This window comes from Saccopteryx leptura, chromosome 1 (assembly GCF_036850995.1).
Source record: "Saccopteryx leptura isolate mSacLep1 chromosome 1, mSacLep1_pri_phased_curated, whole genome shotgun sequence".
Taxonomy (NCBI): domain Eukaryota; kingdom Metazoa; phylum Chordata; class Mammalia; order Chiroptera; family Emballonuridae; genus Saccopteryx; species Saccopteryx leptura.
In genome coordinates, this window is record NC_089503.1 from 197806566 (window position 1) to 197825484 (window position 18919).

The window sequence follows — 18919 nt, forward strand, 5'->3', positions numbered from 1 at the left end:
TACAATGTTTTATTTTTAAAAAATGACCAGATTCCCCCTGTTACATCTGTCTAAGACTCACTCTTGATGCTTGTCTCGGTCACGTGATACATTTATCTGTCCCACCCTAAAGGCTGGTCCGTGAAAATATTTTCTGACATTAAACCGGTCCGTGGCCCAAAAAAGGTTGGGGACCACTGCTTTAAAGATTCTGCTCCTCCTCCTCCATCTAGCTGTGTTATTTCTGAGGACGGAAAACTGTACTCCTGATCTCTGCTCCTCTAGAGCAGCGGTTCTCAACCTGTGGGTCACGACCCTGGCCGGGGTCGAACGACCAAAACACAGGGGTCGCCTAAAGCCATCGCTGTAGAGCGTCCTGGTGCCCTTCCTCTCTGGGGCCTTTAGAGATGATCTCTCTCAGTGGGTGACAGCTCTTTACGTGTGTGTCCGTGTGTGTCGAGTATGGGGTATAGAGAGAAGTGGTTTATGGATATCATCACGTTTGGGAACTCTTTGACCGTTGTCTCTTCAGAGTGTTCTGTTGCTCCCTGCTGCAGGGGACCGCCCTTACAGGTGCAGCTGGTTGTTGTGGCAGGATTTCCAACAGCAGAGGGCAGGTGACATTCATTGCCGGGTGTGCTCTGGGCTCCGTTCTCGACACTTGCCACGTTGTTCCTTGGTATGTAATCCTGACGAGGACTCTGAGAGGCAGCCATGTGCATCCCCACGGCTCTGAGGCTTTTCAGAATGATTTTTCCGACTGGTTTACAATTACAGTCTTTCTTGTTTATGTTGTTTTTGTCTTCTTGTAGCCAGTGATGAACGGGTACTTGCAGCAGAAACACCCGGGTTATTTCTGGCTGTTTCTGGCCAGGTCGTGTCCCCATCACCAGGGAAATGCCCCCTCCGTCAGTGTCTGGTGACCCCGTGGACCTCTGCTCACCCCCTCTTCTAGCTCACCCCGTACTGACCCCTGTTTGCTACACCCTGCTTTCAGCTCCCATTGCGTTTCCCCTCTAAATGTCAGCTCGTTCCAAGTGTTACAATCGCTTCCTTTTCGCTTCTCTGCCAAGCCCTCCACTCTGTCCCGTTTCCTGTTCCTATAAAGCCCTCACCTGAGGGCTTCATTTTCCCTTGCTCCCTGCCTTGGACCGTGTTTCTACATGTGAATCCATAGGGATTGCTTTTAACTCCATCTCTTAGGACGCACTTCCACATGCAGCCGTTTTCCTCTCGCTGTTCTTTTCAGTGGCTGTGTGTGTTTGTGCACAAGAGACCGAGAGAACTTACTAGCCTTGTGCAGTTTCAAAGCCGCTGAGAAACTGTGAGAAAGCCTGTGTCCTTCCTCTCGTCTCCCTGCTGTGTAGGTCCTGTGGCAGTTGGACATATTTCGAAGAAGCTTGCGGGTTCTGACCGGACACATTTGTCAGGGAGATGCCTGCATATTCTGTGCATTGAAGGTAACCTTTCATAGTTCTGAAATATTACTGTTCATTGTTTCTCCAAATACTTCATTTTACTTGATAGTTTGTTAGCTTATTTGCAATTAAAGTTCATTGTCACTTAATTAGCTTATTTGCAATTAAAGTTCATTGTCAAGTGCTGTATTGTTATTTTTTTTCTGTTTTTATTATTTTTCTGAAGTCAGAAGCAGGGAGGCAGAGACAGCCTCCCGCATGTGTCCATTCAGGATCCACTCGGCAAGCCCACCAGGGGGCGATGCTCTGCCCATCTGGGGCATCACTCCCTTGTGGCAGGAGCCATTCTAGCACCTGAGGTGGAGGTCATGGAGCCATCCTCAGTGCCCGGGCCAACTTTGCTCCAATGGAAGCCTTGGCTGCGGGAGGGGAAGAGAGAGATAGAGAGGAAGGAGAGGGGGAAGAAGAGATGGGTGCTTCTCCTGTGTGCCCTGGCTGGGAATCGAACCCAGGACTTCCACACGCCAGGCCAACACTCTACCACTGGGCCAACCGGCCAGGGCCTCAAGTGATGTATAGTTTTAAAGGTGAATTCTTAGCTTATGATTCACGCAGGTTTATGTCTTCATTTTTGCTTATATAAGGACAGTTAAATTCATATTCTATATGGTATAAAACTTTTAGGAGCGTTACCTTTGACATTACAAATGTTTTTTGAGCTATTGCTGAATTCTGGTTACTAAGGTCACAACAGTGAACAAAACTGATAAAACCTCTGTTTTCATGGAGATTATATTCTTCTAGTGGAGGAGAAAATTAGCAATATGTAAAGTACATTAAGTGGCAATAATTGCAAATGAAGACAAAGTGTGGGAGGGATAGAATGGAGGACCCTCGCAGGGGCTTTCATGGAGTGATCAATGCTGGAACAGGAGTTCACACTGGAGGGGCCTTCGAGGCCTTGGTGAGGACTCTGGCTTTTCCTCCTGGGTGATGTTGGAAGTCTGGGGACCGTTTGAGGTGGAGGTGGGAGAGCACGTGTTCTGAGTCTGTGTACTGTGTGGACTTGACCCCTGGCTGCTGGGATGTGAGGCAGGGGTGGGGTTGTGGGGCCCAGTCCACATTAAAGCTCCGCTGTGCCATAGAGAGCGTTGTCCAAGAATTTAAGACAACACATTCTAATTAATTTATGAACACATTTTAAGAGCTGTTACCAGTTTTTATGTGGATGTTTATTTTTGGTTAACGTCATTTTAACTCCTAAGAGTATACTTTTCCAGTCAAAGTAACTGGTGTGAAAACTCTTCTTGAGGCCTGCGTCAGGATCGGAGGTGCAGCTATCTAAAACTGGCCACCTCTCAGGCCCTCTGGGTCAGAGGATCCTGAGGGTGAGACCCGAGCTGCCCCAGGTTTAATTCTTAGGCGTCCTGTTGTTCGGGTGATGGGCTGGGCACCATGTCTGCACAGGGCTTGTCGTATGGAAGTTCAGCGCAGAAGACTGTCTTGTGTTGGTGTCTGAGTGTAGCCCTCTGCCTGTTGCCGCGTGGTAGTGAAATTGTTGACGTGTTTCTGCAGTTGTTGGCATTGAACTCACGGATGTGCTTATGGATCTGCAGACGATGTTCGCTCAGTTTCAGCACAGCCGGGAGAAGGCCCTGCCATCCGACAATATGCGGCGAGCGCTGGCTGAGAGCTTCAGGGACGAGCAGAGGTTCCAGCTGGGCCTTATGGACGACGCAGCCGAGTGCTTTGTAAGGACGTGGGCGAGGCTTCTGTCCGCAGAGAGCTCTCGCCCCTTCGCTGGTGCTGACTGGCGGACCAGTGCCACAGCTACAGCTGAGGGGAGGGTCAGAGCTGCTCAGTGGCCCCTGGTGCCACCCGCCCTGCAAGGCTCAGCTTAGGGCCATCTGCACCTCATGGACTGCTGGTTTTGACGTTTGTGATGTTCCAAGTTTTACTGGGTGTTAGGCTACTAGACTTTTTTTAAATTATTTTTACCTATATTTTAATTTTTTTATTCAATGAGAGGAGGAGAGGCAGAGATAGACTCCTGCATGTGCCCCAGTTGGAATCCACCCGGCAAGTCCACTAGGCGGTGATGTTCTGCCCATCTGGGGTCTTGTTCTGTTGCTCAATAACCAAGTTCTTCTTAGTACCTGAGGTCAGGCTGTGGAGACATCCTCAGTGCCCGGAGCCAGCTCACTCCAATCGAGCCATGGCTGCAGGAGGAGAAGGGGGTGAAGGGTGGAGAAGCAGATGGGCACTTCTCCTGTGTGCCCTGACCAGGAGTCAAACCTGGGACTTCTATACACCAGGCCGACACTCTACCACTGAGCCAACTGGCCAGAGCCCCTTATAGTCTTGTTTTTTAATGGCCACCAGATTAACATGATTTTCTTCAGATTAATGCTTGCTCCTCAGATATTTAGACTCCAGATTGCCCCTGCTTTCTCCCCGAGTGTTTCTTCCTAGTGAGATGGTCCCATTCATGTTTTTACAGCCTTTGTTCGAGGTCCTTAAGTGTTTGTAACCTTTCTGATCTATTCAGTTGTTCAGGGTCAGCCCCTGTTGTGCCTAAGATAAGGCACGGCCAAAGCCCCCACTCAGATCTCCTGATTTTTTTAGGATTCACTGTGTGGAGGATTCATTTGTCGTTCACGTTACTGTTTTTGTTTTTGTTTTTTGTATTTTTCTGAAGTTGGAAACGGGGAGGCATTCAGACTCCCCCACATGCGCCCAACCAGGATCCACCCGGCATGCCCACCAGGGGGCGATGCTCTGCCCATGTGGGGCGTTGCTTTGTTGCAACCAGGGCCATTCTAGCCTGAGGCAGAGGCCATAGAGCCATCCTCAACACCGGGGCCAACTCTGCTCTGATGGAGCCTTGGCTGTGGGAGGAGAAGAGAGAGACAGAGAGGAAGGAAAGGGAGAGGGGTGGAGAAACAAATGGGCGCCTCTCCTGTGTGCCCTGGCCGGGAATGGAACCCAGGACTCCTGCATGCCAGGCCGATGCTCTACCACTGAGCCAACCGGCCAGGGCCCACATGTTACTGTTTTTTGACGAGCACCTGTCCTGCTCCTCGCATGGATGTGAAGGTCTCGGACAAGGTGTGCACTGTGCACACTCCCATGTTGACTGGGGGGTCTCAGCACAGCACACCCAGTTGTGACATATGCTTTCCACACTTTCTCATTTGTATCGTTGCTCCTTACCGAAATTGTTTACTTTCACTTCAGTGAGATGTACTAACACATGATGTGATAGTTCATGGAACATCTAGAACTCCAGACTTAAAGGTTCCCACGTGCCGTGGGACAGAGGGAGAGGAGGTTAGCTAGTTACCACAACCCATTGTCTAAGCTTTGATAAAAAGAAGTGTGATTTGTTAAAGAAGTAAATGCTACTAATTGATATGTGTTACCATCTGAGCGTTCATACTCCTTGTGTTAGGGGTCAGAGCAGGTGTTAATCACTGATGTGATTATCGACAGTTGATGTGAGTTACAGACTATCCATATGATCCAAGTAGGATTTTTTTTTTTAATTAACTGCTTTGCTCATTGTGAGAACGCTGGAAACATCAACTGTGTTTTCTAATGTTGAGTTCTAGGTGTTAGCCACCATGAGTTGATTTTTAAAAGGACTTTAAAAATTTTTATTAAAACCACAAATTATAATTCTTTTGTTAATTTTTTTTTTTTTGTATTTTTCTAAAGTGAGAAGCAGGAGGCAGTCAGACTCCCACATGCACCTGACCAGGGTCCACCCGGCATGCCCACCAGGGGGCGATGCTCTGCCCATCTGGGGTATTGCTTCATTGCAACCAGACCCATTTTAGCACCTGAGACGGAGGCCATGGAGTCATCCTCAGCGCCAGGGACAACTTTGCTCCAGTGGAGCCTTGGCTCTGGGAGGGGAAGAGAGAGAGAGAGAGGAAGGAGAAGGGGAAGGGTGAGAAGCAGATGGGTGCTTCTCCTGTGTGCCCTGACTGGGAATGGAGCCTGGGACTTCTACACACCAGGTCAACACTCTACTGTTGAGCCAACTGGCCAGGGTCTAATTTTTTTTTTAAGCTGACACTACCAATGGTGAACAGATTGAACAAGATTTGAAGTGAGGATTAAACAGGAAAGCTGAAAAGCTGACACTATGCAAGGCACACCTAAATCTGACACTTCGAGAAACCTTAGAAAGATCTTATGTTTGTAGAGTTACAAAGAGTTGTATTTTGAGGTGTCCTCTGCCGGACTGATGACCTGTCTGTCTTCCGGGTCTTACACTAGGAGAACATCCTGGAGAGGATCCACTTTCACATCGTGCCCGGCCGGGACGCGGACATGTGCACCTCCAGGTGCTGTGTTGCTCACCGGAAGTTCGCCATGACACTGTATGAACAGGTGAGGCGGCCGCCTCTCCCACGGGGTGTCCTGTGCGTGTGTGCGTGCACTGACCGAGCACCTGTTTCCTCCGCAGAGCGTGTGTCGCAGCTGCGGGGCCTCGTCGGACCCCCTGCCGTTCACGGAGTTCGTGCGGTACATTTCCACAACAGCCCTGTGGTAAGAGCCTGGGCTGCCCCCTCCCCGCAGGTGTGCTAACACAGCTGCGGACAAACCCACAGCATGGGGGGGCGGGGGGGGGTCCACCTGGGACCGCCGACCCTCTGCTGTCTGCTATGCCAAGCGGTGTCCATCCTGGTTGGCTGTTTCCACATTAGCCAACCACACAGACCTCTTAGTGATGTGGGCAAAGTGTTAGTCAAAATTCACACCTGTTGATGGTGAGTTCTCAGCACTGTGAAGGAGAGCTTAGGATGACAAAGTCAGAGGTCAGGGACCTGCACACAACTGGTTGATGTCGGCCCAGTGTCACCTGTGCAGTGGTGGCCGTGTCTCCTGGCAACCCATTGTGTCCCTTCATGGGGATGGGACCACGGGCAAGCAGGAAAGAATAGAGCGAGAACAGTCTTCCGTCAGGCTTATTGCTCTCAGGGTTCACTGTGCGCCTGGGGTATGAATCCGCCTGTCAGCCGGCTCCCGCTCTGCCTGCCTGCGGGACGTCACCAGTGAGGGACTCAGAAACGGTCCCCAGACTCGACCTAAGAATCATTTGAACACTTCCCAACAGGTACTAGGGAGTATAAAAGTTTGATGTCTGAGAGACATTGAATAAAATCCTTAAAGTTGGCAGATACTGTAATGCAGAAGCAGAGCATGGATCGTGATGCTCAGTCAGAATGCTTGAGGACCGCGGTCAGTCACTGAACGGTACCAGTATTTGTGTCGTGCGAAGTGAACACCCGGTGCTCATCCACGTCATTCTATTGTTAGCCTTCCCAGCTTTCTTGGATATAGTGCGTTGTTTTTTAAACATTATTGAATAACAACAATGTAGTTATTTGGATGTGTTTATCTTACATACACAGAGTTGGGTAATATTGGTTAAAGAAAATTGCCCTATGGTTCAGTCCATTGTGGGCTCATTTTCTTCACTTTGTATGAAAAGTGGGATGGCTTTGAGCAAGGAGAGACTGTAAAAATTAGGAACTGTAAGGCTTTGTCTACTCTGAGACTCGTGTACAGTGACAGTGTCCTGAGCAGTCAGTCCCTTAGGTAGTGAAAACGAGAGCTCTATCCATCTCTCTCTGGTCCACGCCACAAACTGCAAGAGCCCAGACTTTGAATTCTAGTAATCTAATCTCTGTTTTTTATTGGTATTTAGTACTGAATATCAGTTATTGAATGCTTGCTATGTCCCAGGCTTTACCTAAGCTGTCCCGTAATCTTCACAAAAAAACTATTTCATTGATGAAGAAATAGCTTGAACAAGGTGAACAGGTAACAGAGGATGAAGATGAACCCAGGTCGGGTTTCAGTTCCTGCTCTGTGGTCTGGTTGCCCACGCCCCGAGGCCCAGGGTCTGTGAACCTGCCAGCAGTCCTGCTTGCTTGGAGGAGAGGGTACTTTCCGCTGTGACTGACTGGTGTGCATCCCTTAAACCACTGCCCACAGCATGTCCAGCTGGAGGGCCCCTCTGTTATGGAGTTGGCCATCTGGAAGGGCATTGGGACCTGTACCACGTTGCCTTTTGCTCTGTAAGAAGTTGACTGTAGGGAGGCTGGCTGAGCAGGGGCGCAGACGCCCTGTGGGGACGCTAATGGAAAGGTGACAAAGGTGAGGTCGGGACAGGAAGGGAGGGAGAGGCGCAGTGTGGCTCTAGGAGCTGTGGTCGAGACCTCCGCCTGCATCAGCAAGGACCCTTCCCTGAGCTGGAATAGCTGTTTCTGGGAGCCACAGCCCCAGAAGGAGCCTCTCCTACAGTTTGTTGTACTTGTGAGATCCAAGTTTAGATTCAGGTCCCTTAGTAATTTATGTAATAATTTAAGTGATAATCTAAAAGAAGTATTGGACTGAGAGCTACCTCTAGACAAGAACATCTTACCTCATTCATATAGTTACAGACAGTGGTATAATTTTTGTGTTATTCTGTTCTTGATGTAATTTTGTTTTTATCATATACCTGCCAGATTTCTTGGTTTTTCACTTCATTGAAAATTATGGTTAATTTTTTTACACAAATCATGTTTTGAAGACAGAAAAAGGGATAATACATATATTGATAACTTAGTATTTTTCATGCGTAATTTATCAGTTCTGTTTTAAGTTCATACCCCAAATTCAGGACTGCTTTTTTCTTTCGTAGCAACGAAATTGGAAGGATGATTGAAAGGCATGAACGTTTTAAGCCAGAACTGTTTGCAGAATTGTTGCAAGCAGCAAACACAACTGATGACTACAGGAAATGTCCTGTAAGTATAATTTAGGGACTGTTAGTGTTCTTCTAAGTAAGTTTGAAACTAGACATTTAGAAATTATGTAAATGTTACCTGTGGAAGTAATTTTAAAAGTTTATTTTTGCAATATTATTCTAGGTAACTATACTATGTGAGTTGTTTATCTCAGCACTATTTATCTACTTATTTTTTATTGATTCATTTTTAGATAGAGAGAAGGAGAAGAGAGAGAGAAACATAGATTTGTTGTTCTACTCATGCACTCATTGGTTGTTTCTCGTAGGTGCCCTGACTAGGGATTGAACCTGCAACCTTAGCGTGTTGGGACAATGCTCTAACCAGCTGAGCTACCTGACCAGGGCCTCAGTACTCTTTCTTTAAAAACTTAACTTTGTGAAGAATTTAAGAAAGCATATGTTAGTTTTTTTAAAGTTCTGAAATCTGCCCTTCGACTAAAGACAAAATTTTCTTTTTTCTTTAAATTTTGCAAATGGTGTCATTTTTTTCTGATGTAATATTAATGATTTCAGGGGTTCTATTTCTGGGTTTTTTTAGGCTGAATTCTTGTCTTAACATATTTACAAAAATACCAAAGGAAAGCACTTAGATTTAAAATAAACTTCCTGTTTAATCAGTGATTAAGAAAAATAGTTTGTTAGAAGGTTATTTAGTATGTTAAATAAATTTCAAATGTACGTTAAGATTGCTATTGCATAATACAAACTGTTGAAAGCACTACTTGTTGTTATATCTGTTTAAGTAATTTCAAAACTTGCCTTTTGTATTTTTTCTTTAGAGTAATTGTGGCCAAAAAATAAAAATACGCCGTGTTTTAATGAATTGCCCAGAGATCGTTACCATTGGCTTAGTCTGGGATTCTGAGCACTCGGACTTGACGGAAGACGTTGTGCGGAATCTCGCAACACATCTTTATCTTCCTGGGGTATCTCAGCTGTTTTCCTTCACTTCCCTTTATTTCCGAAAGTTCTCCGACACATATTCCTCTCTTACGTTATACTTGGTTTTTCAGAAGTACGTTTTCTTTCTAAAGGAAACAATGTTCAGATGTAACAGATAAGGTTAACCCAATCAAACTAACCGGAATGGCTTTCAGTTTTAAATACTTTTTGCAGGGGCCTCTTATCACTCTAGAATGTGGGTGATATAAATACAGATCTTAACCAGAGAGTTTTAAGCTGAAAGGTTCATTCTACTGCACTGATCTCTTATGTGCTTATTACCGTCTTTAGTTAACATCGTTTCAATATGGTTGATGTTACAATTAACCTTTCAGAGAGTTACCTTTTATGTGTTATGTTTAATGCATATTCAAATATGTGATTCATTGAGAATGATCAGAAAACATGGGATTAATCTCATCTTTTGAGTTTTGTTTGTAATGTGTCTGTTCTGCATTGTTGGAGACACCGTCTTACTAAACTAGATTTAGTGAGTGCATTTTGTGTGTCTCAGGGACAATTAGAGTAGTGGTTCTACTCTAATTGTGAATAACGCACGTTGGTGGTGTCTTCCTAACAGTGTAACAGACTGAGTTAGGGCTGGGTGCGTGGGAAATGCTTTTTATGGAGAGTCGGATACATGACATCAAATTATTGTTCTTCATTTTTAAAAGCCACAGTAGGAAAGGTACCTTACTAATTTTTTAAACAGCTTTTTTATAGGGTTACTGATGAAAATGCCAAAAACAGTGAGCTCCACCTGGTGGGCGCCATCTGCTACAGCAGCCGGCACTACTGCGCCTTCACCTTCCACACCAAGACATCCAAGTGGGTGTTTTTTGATGATGCCAACGTGAAAGAGGTGAGTGACAGGCACTTCCCCGGGTCACTACCGTGAGTTTCCCTTTTTAGGGGTAGATGATGTAATAATGGCATGATTGGAACAGTGATATAATCCTGTAAATGCTTCTATAAAATAATAAATAATAAAAGTCGACGGATTTAATGATAGTAATCCTTACAGTCCTTTTGTTACTTTTTGAGGTCTGGCGGCCTTTCTGGGAGGCATGGTAAGTGCAGGTTCAGCTCACGCAGTGGCATTGCTGCCCACGGCGACGGCACATCTCTGCCCCTCCAGGCCGCAGTCTGGTTCCCCTTAGCCTCCCAGTGAATGTGCTGTTAGCTCGCTGTGGTCTTCCTGGCAGGGCCGTAGGATTCATAACGTTCTGAACGTCTTTTCATGTGCTTGTTGGCCTATCATCTGGTGAAGGTTCTGTCTGGGTTCTTCAGGCTGGACTGTCTCCTCAGGTAGTTGTAGGGATTCGGTCATCTGCACCCAGCCCTTTCTCAGACATATGTGGCTTGTTTGTTTGTTTTTTCATTTTCTTAATGTTGGGTTTCAGAGAGCAAAGTGGTTTATTTCAACGAGCCCTATTTTATCATTTCTTTCTTTGGGTTAGTTTGAGGTCCTATGTAAGAAATGCTTACCTTCTCCAAGGGTGCTAAAGTTTTCTCTCTGGTTTTCTTTCTTCTGTGAGCTCTAGAGATTCGCATGACTCCTTCTGAGTTAATTCTTGGTCTTTGTCTACACGCGTAGCTGTGTTGTTTCTTCTTTTTGTCTGTTCATGCGGGGCCTCCTTGGCTGAATCGACTGTTGTGTCTGCCCATCAAACTGCCTCAGAATCTCCGTCAAGTCAGTCGGCCCCCCATGCAGAGGGGAACAGCTTTCTAAAATGTGTTGATCCAAATCTGATGGAGAGAGTGTATCATTCTGCCCATCAGGTTTTTTAAATGTTTTAAAGATTTTTATTTAGACTAGTTACTGAAGATGGTTTAGTTGATTGTCTAATACAATGAACAGTTGAGCTGCTACCTTGAATGCCTTCAAGATTTTCTAATGTGCAGATGAAGGCAGCGCACCACTCACAGGCTTGGCTTTGTCCTCGCCGTGTCTTGGTCCAGGTCGGGGCGCGCTGGAAGGATGTGGTCTCCAAGTGCGTCCGCTGCCACTTCCAGCCCCTGCTGCTGTTCTATGCCAACCCGGATGGCACGGCCGTTTCCACCGAGGATGCGCTCAGGCAGGTCGTCAGCTGGTCGCATCACAGACCCATGGCAGAAAATACGGGTAACCCTCTTCTTGTTGTTTAACTTGGAGCTTTTCTGTGATCAGAATCACACCAGGAATACTAAGGTCCAGACTATAAAATAAATGTGGAGGGTAACTTCAAAATCAAGTTTAAGATGGAGTTCAGGGAAATTCTCATACTTGGAGTTAGTCCTTATAACCTCCCCTCATCAGTGGCCTCAGAAGGACCTTCCAGTGCCACCATGACTATGGCCGCACAACGCAGAAGGGGCTACTTGGCCGTCACACTTCCTAGCAGTGAAAACCGAGATTTAAAACGAGTTAGTACCTGGCGATGTCCAAGGAAGCCCGCCCGTTTTTGGGCGCGTTGCAGAGCAGGTAGGAACCCTTAGAAAATGTCAGTCCTGTACAGCTTTAAGTACGTTTGTCGACGGTATTAGAAACACCTGAAAGGATGAGCCAGCCTCTCTTCTCCTGGTTGGGGGAGGGATGGGGTGATGCCCCGTGTCTGTCTGTTTCAGAATGTGAGAAGCCCTCGCTTTGTAAGTCAGACCATTCCAAGGAGAATGGATTTGGTGACCAGGCCAAACCGAGAGAAAATCAGAAATTTCAGACAGATAGTATGTCGTCCCTCAGTCGGAGCCCCATGCAGACAAGTGGTGGTCGAGGGCCAGGTACGTGCTTCTGTTGTCATTTGTGCGTCGTCCCCGAGGAGTCATGCTTGTCCCTTGCTTCACCTACTGAACCTGTAATTCCTGGGAGGGACCGTGAAGAGACAGCAACTAGCAAGTGACAACAAGTTGTCCTTTGATTTATGCGTGTCTCTGAGACCTCTGGTTTCACCTGGACAATCTGACTCGACAATGGTCTGCGTGTCTCCACGCGCTCCAAGCTGTTGTGGGCTGGGGGCCGTCTGGACCATTGCCAAAAAAAAAAAAAATAGGGCCTTTTCTTCAAGGTGTCCGTTATTAACCTGCTGAGGAAAGGCACAAGTTAATAATTTGGCTCATATGCCAGAATTAAATGTACCATTCACAAATGCCGTATTCGTTCAGAGTTGCTGTCGTGTATTATTCCTGATGTCATTTTTATCTGACGCCCTTGTTATTGTCGTCCCACAACTTTAATTTTCACAAGCCCAGTTCTGTGACTGGGAGCCACAGTGAGACATGTGAGACGTCACAGTGTGGTGTGCAGCCATAGGTTAGAACTGCATGAAACTCTGCATGTGCATGGTCAGGGCGGTGTCGTAAGCAACTTTTTAAATGTATCAGTGAAGTAGTGTCTAACCCTGAAAGTAACCCATAGTAAATATATTAATGAAGTATCCCCTAACCATGAAAGTAACCCACAATGAAGGGTGGCAAGATTTAGAATTATCAATTATCATCAACAAAGAAAAACAATAAATGCTTTTAAAAATTCTTAATGGGCCTCTACCTTTTCTCTTAGGTATTGGTGATACTTTTATTTATTTATTTATTTATTTATTTTCATTTTTCTGAAGCTGGAAACAGGGAGAGACAGTCAGACAGACTCCCGCATGCGCCCGACCGGGATCCACCCGGCACGCCCACCATGGGGCGACGCTCTGCCCACCAGGGGGCTATGCTCTGCCCATCCTGGGCGCCGCCATGTTGCGACCAGAGCCACTCTAGCGCCTGAGGCAGAGGCCACAGAGCCATCCCCAGCGCCCGGGCCATCTTTGCTCCAATGGAGCCTTGGCTGCGGGAGGGGAAGAGAGAGACAGAGAGGAAAGCGCGGCAGAGGGGTGGAGAAGCAAATGGGCGCTTCTCCTGTGTGCCCTGGCCGGGAATCGAACCCGGGTCCTCTGCATGCTAGGCCGACGCTCTACCGCTGAGCCAACCGGCCAGGGCGGTATTGGTGATACTTTTAGACTGAGCCAGCGCTTGTCAACCTTTTTCATCCCATGGTGCACATAAACTAATTACTAAAATTCTGTGGCACACCAAAAAATATCTTTTTTGCCAATCCAACAAAACAGACATAATTTTGATTGGTTTGCAAAATAATAATAAAAAAATAGTAATTACCTACCCTTTTTGCTCCAAAATGACATTTTAAAAATCAGATGCCTATAATTGTATATATAAGGATTTCTGATAGCAAGAATTAACCAAATGCAACCTTATTATACGACATAACCAATAAGATGCAACTCTGTCATATGACATATATATTTATAGTTCAAGACAGGGTTTACAGCGATGGGTGCTGTTGTGTCGGCCCTTGTCATGTTCCTGTGTGACCGTGAGGGGAAAGAGGTTGGTGCCCTTGACTCAGTACTTATTGCAGGTTTTAATAATCCATGTGGACCCTGGTTGAAAATAGCTAGATTAAGCCACTATCTGTTTTGCTAAAGATAGTGAAGTTTTAAGCCCAAAAACTGTGTTTAAGAACCAGACAACTTGGGTCTACAATGTACAAGTTAATGTGAACTTGGGCAAGTGTTTACCTTGTGTTTTCCTGATCCCACCTGGAGACAGTAGTTGAACGCACGTTCACCTCAACGAGTTGAGGGAGCAAGACCCGTATTAGCCGTCACTCACTCGAGCCCTTTGTCATTGCAGCCGAAGGCTGCATCTTCTCCTTGACACTCGCTGCAGATACCTGGCAAGAAGTATTAGGAGGCAGTGCACAGGATAAAGCACATTAACTGACTGCTTGTAGTTAAACATAAAGACTAGTTTATGTGTACTGGCATGTGTGTAGTTTGTTCTTACCACACAGGCATCTCAACTATTTTATATGGTTCGTTTATATTTTTATTGAGCACTCAGATAAATGAATCTGCTTCATTATTCTAAAGAGTGGTTTTTCTTTTACAGTTAAGCTAAGTCCCAGTGATCACAGGGAAAAAATAAAAGACATTTCCAGAGAGTGTGCCCTGAGAGCCCTGGAACAGAGGAGCGTCCTGTCCTTGCAGAGGAGGGGGCCGGAGCGGGGGCCGGAGCGAGGGCCGAGGAGAGACGCGGGTCGGCACAGAGGTAAGGCGACAGCTCGTGGCCTTCACTGGCAAAGGGACTGCTAACATCTTCATTCTGCCACTGCGAGCCTGTCCCCCTCTGTGGTTTTGTGCGCTTTTCCTGTGGACGCCCCGGAACATGGCTGGGACTGCAGACCTTAGAAAGCTATGTAATGCCCTGGCTGGTTGGCTCAGCAGTAGAGCGTCGGCCTAGCGTGCAGAGGACCCGGGTTCGATTCCCGGCCAGGGCACACAGGAGAAGCGCCCATTTGCTTCTCCACTCCTCTGCTGCGCTTTCCTCTCTGTCTCTCTCTTCCCCTCCCGCAGCCAAGGCTCCATTGGAGCAAAGATGGCCCGGGCGCTGGGGATGGCTCTGTGGCCTCTGCCTCAGGTGCTAGAGTGGCTCTGGTCGCAACATGGCGACGCCCAGGATGGGCAGAGCATCGCCCCCTGGTGGGCAGAGCGTCGCCCCCATGGTGGGCGTGCCGGGTGGATCCCGGTCGGGCGCATGTGGGAGTCTGACTGTCTCTCCCTGTTTCCAGCTCCAGAAAAATGAAAAAAAAAAAAAAAAAAAAAAAAGCGATGTAAGATTTCCACAGCAGCGACACCTGTCCTGTTGCTTTGCACTGTGTGTGGGGGTAGCTGTAGCCTACGTTGCTTTGGAAGGCCTGCTGGGGGGTGTGCTTGTTTGTCACCTGACCAGTGCAGTTCATCTCGGTCCCCCTCCTGCCACAGGGGCCACCGTGCTCCCAGCGCACTGACTGGGTGTCTCCTCCTCACACGAGCAGTAGCACCTTGTGCTCCTGAACTGTTGAACCTGTGCCAGTGTCAGAGGTAGAAAAGGTTTTTTTTGTTGTTGTTGTTTTTTGTATTTTTCTGAAGTGAGAAGTGGGGGACAGTAGAGAGATTCCTACATGCACCCGACCAGGATCCACCTGGCATGCCCATCTGGGACATTGCTCCATTGTGACAAGAGCCATTCTAGCACCTGAGGCAGAGGCCATGGAGCCATCCTCAGCGCCCAGGCCAACTTTGCTCAGTGGAGCCTTGGGTGCGGGAGGGGAAGAGAGAGACAGAGAGGAAGGAGAGGGGGAGGGGTGGAGAAGCAGATGGGTGCTTCTCCTGTGTGCCCTGACCAGGAATCGAGCCTGGGACATCCACAGGCTGGGCCGATGCTGTACCACTGAGCCAACCAGCCAGGTCGAAAAGATTTTTATTGTTCTGACTTTCATTAATCACGAGTGAGATGGAATACTATTTCTTAAGAGGCTAATTATCTTCTGATCTACTTCAGAGATCCTTTTTAAAAATCAATATATGACCATTTATTTTAATGCCTCTCATTGAGCATAGAACCCATAAAAATACTTTTCAGTCTCCAAGCATAGTGGATGTCATTCAGATACTTAGAATGGTCGCTTACCTCTTCCTGCTTAATGTTTCTTCTCAAGCACGGTAGTTGGTTTATGACCAAGACGAAGCTCTGAGAAGCAGGTCCTGTGTTGTGTATCTTTACGTGCTAATTTGTTTTTAAAGATTTTCCAGATGAAGATTTCTCACATCTCAAGTCCAGATCCCCTCCTGCCCCCAATGGGTACCACCAAGATGACAGTCCCCAGCTCTCCCAGAGTCCGGGGAGAGCACTAGGCAGACTTGACCAGCTTGCAGAGCCGGGCCGAGCGTCCGCACAGACACCGGGTTTGAGCAAGTCCCAGATCCTTGCTCCAGGAGAGAAGATGCCCGGCCGAGCCCGGAGCGACGGTGGCACCGGGTACGACACAGACAGCAGCCAGGATTCTCGGGACAGAAGCAGCGGCTACCATGGTGGCAGCAGAAGCCGGAGCCGAGGCTGGAAACCTATGAGAGAAACATTAAATGTCGACAGCATTTTCAGTGACAGTGAAAAGGGGCAGCACAGTCCACGGCATTCGTCAGGTGTCAGCCACAGACCTAAAGGTGGCAAAGATCAGAGCTTGAACAACTGGCCGAAAGAGACTCCAAGGCAGAAATGTTTAGTGACCATCTACGAGGACGAGGTGAAGCAGGAAACGGCCCACAGGAGTTCCCTGGAAGGTGACGGGAGAGGCGCAGAGAAGAGTAAAGGCCTCCGGGAGACACAGACCCATGCCGACGCCTGGCGGGCACAAAGGACGGAGTCTGGGTACGAGAGCAGCGACCACGTCAGCAAAGGGTCCCCTAACCTGGACTCCTCCATTCTCAACGGCGGCGGTGCTGGGATGGAGCCCGGGGCCCGTGATATCACAGCACCCCTCAGGTGATACACAAGAGCCTGAGTGAGTCCCCCACCAGTCTCTCTGGCTCGTTATTTGCAAGTTTGGGGTCCGTTAAGTAGAGTGGAGAGAGTGGGAGCTCAGAGTTACAAAGCCTGGGAAATTGCAGGTTATTCAGTTATTTCAAGCTTCTGTCTTTGATAGTTATTGTTCTGTTTCCCAGAAATACAACTGTTTATTTTTAGGCCATTTGAAAGTGTAGATGTACATTATCACTGTTGACACTGAACACTATTGATATGTTATATCAATAAGGTTGGTCTCGGGGTGCTATAGAGTTTAAAGCACAGATTTACATTGGTTGCCTCTCAGTCACTAAGTTAGTTGTTTAATTCTTTAGTCTATTTAAGCTTACTATCCCATCTTTGATTTCTGCAACTCACAACCCAGTTCCGTGGAAAACATATTTTTTTTTAGCAGACGTGAAGGAATGCAGTGGATAGCTGAGCCTGTGTTCAGGGAATTCTGACTAGACCCCATTACTGCCCGCCACCCACCCCCAGCACATCTGTATGTGAGCTCTAACACGTGTGCACAGCCTGGCCAGAGGCGGGTTTCTTGGGCCGCTCTGGCGGCCGTTGCTGCTTGTGATCTGTCTCAAACATCTTAATTGGATATTAGCTGGTATTTTATTATCTCAGTTATTAAAAAGCCAGATTTGCAAAAAATCAGCTGTTTGTGTTTCATTAAAATCAGAAACTTTTTTGTATTTGGCAGGGTAATTTAATGACAGTTTTTAGAATGGAATACCTTAGGGTAGTAGAAAGATCAGGATTGTGTGACCAGGGTAGGCTTGGATTTTAATTATTGGACAAAATAATTTGATGCTCACACCTTCATCTGTTGTAAAATGAGAGAATGAGAGTAATGACTTTTAAGTGTAGTTGTGTGATATAAATTAAATATGCACATTAAGCTCCTAGAACATCACATGGCATATAATAACATTTAGAATTGTTATTTCCCTTCTTTGCCTTAAACTACAATAACAATTCATGATAGACAATGTGTCTGGTGTGTGTTTTGTTCTATTTTTTAGTGACCAGATTAAGACAAGCAACCGAAATACAGAACATGTGAGCTGCACCTCCCAACAAAGTAAGAACCACTTAGAAGGTAAGATTTTTACCTAAGTACATTCTAATAGTGACAGTACAGAAGACAGTGTGGCAACCAGAATAAAGAAGCCAGGAGCGGCCCTGGCCGGTTGGCTCAGTGACCTGGCGTGTGAAAGTCCCAGGTTCAATTCCCGGCCAGGGCACACAGGAGAGGTGCCCATCTGCTTCTCCACCCCTCCCCCTCTCCTTCCTCTCTGTCTCTCTCTTCCCCTCCTGCAGCCAAGGCTCCATTGGAGCAAAGTTGGCCCTGGCGCTGAGGATGGCTCCATGGCCTCCTCCTTAGGCACTAGAATGGCTCCTATTACAACGAGCAATGCCCCAGATGGGCAGAGCATCACCCCCTGGTGGGCATGCTGGGTGGATCCCAGTCAGGCGCATGCGGGAGTTTGTCTGACTGCCTCCCAGTTTCTAACTTCTAAAAAATACAAAAAAACGAAAAAAAAAAAAAAAAAAAAAAAAAAGCCAGGAGCAGTCCTGTTGCTGAGTTTGTGAGCCGGGTGGCTGGACATTGGAAGAGCCCATGCTGGGAGCCTATAAAGGATGGGACCAGCTATTCTGGGGAGCGGAGAAGGGAACGCTGTCCCTCAGGATAGGCTAGGACCTCGGCTAGTCCGTGGTGGGGACTTCAACCTCTGTGCCATGACATGGCCTGTCTCTCATTTATGATACATGCCTAGCTGAGGTCAGCCTGCTGGCCCTTCCCAGTAATGGCACGGGGCCCAGGCTGATGGGACTCCCTCTTCACAGATGCTTCTTCAGTCATTGCTTTATGGGATGGGGGTAAGGCTGGAGGAGGACCCAGTCAGAGAATCCTGTGTTAGATCTTAAAGCTTCAGCCCAGGCGTGGTTCCTGGACCCCCACTCATCGGCCAAGGCCGTCTTCCAGCATGCCCTGATTTCAGGGATGGTGGGAAGGGGTCACTCTGCAGGTGCCTGGAAACCAGACTGCCACACGTGCGCACGGTCCTACTGTCTGCGTAGTTAAGGACAGATAGAGAAACTAAGTGCCCGTGGGCAGAGTTCAGTTTGGAAGCAGTAAGTAACGGTGTGCCGTTACCACAGGTGACTTGTTAGCAATGACGAGCAGGCCAGGAGCAGGGATGTGAGGTGTTTGAACATCTGTGGAATTCAGGGGTGCTGTGGAGAGGGGCGTCTGGAGCATCTGTAGGGGGGCGGGGGAAGCAGAGAGTGGGGGGTTACTGAGGTGACATCCTGAAACTCAGAGGGTTAGAAGGGATTTACCGTACTTTTCAAAATAAAAAGTAGTCATGGAAAACACATTTTGATGTTT

At 47.4% G+C, this 18919-nt stretch overlaps 1 protein-coding gene across 4 annotated transcripts in view; it reads left to right on the top strand.

Annotated features, from left to right (window-relative positions):
• The window catches only part of USP53 (ubiquitin specific peptidase 53), a 47188-nt gene that overhangs the window by 16860 nt on the left and 11409 nt on the right, over nucleotides 1-18919 (top strand). For 2 of the 4 annotated variants that reach the window (XM_066384402.1, XM_066384392.1), the window contains 12 exons: nucleotides 1347-1439; nucleotides 2973-3148; nucleotides 5682-5795; nucleotides 5872-5954; nucleotides 8098-8203; nucleotides 8985-9131; nucleotides 9860-10009; nucleotides 11110-11272; nucleotides 11755-11907; nucleotides 14083-14241; nucleotides 15756-16494; nucleotides 17550-17626. In XM_066384402.1, the coding sequence (XP_066240499.1) occupies nucleotides 1347-1439; nucleotides 2973-3148; nucleotides 5682-5795; nucleotides 5872-5954; nucleotides 8098-8203; nucleotides 8985-9131; nucleotides 9860-10009; nucleotides 11110-11272; nucleotides 11755-11907; nucleotides 14083-14241; nucleotides 15756-16494; nucleotides 17550-17626 (2160 nt within the window). The remainder of the gene's footprint in view (nucleotides 1-1346; nucleotides 1440-2972; nucleotides 3149-5681; nucleotides 5796-5871; nucleotides 5955-8097; nucleotides 8204-8984; nucleotides 9132-9859; nucleotides 10010-11109; nucleotides 11273-11754; nucleotides 11908-14082; nucleotides 14242-15755; nucleotides 16495-17549; nucleotides 17627-18919) is intronic. The other 2 variants (XM_066384411.1, XM_066384419.1) reach the window with 2 other exon arrangements.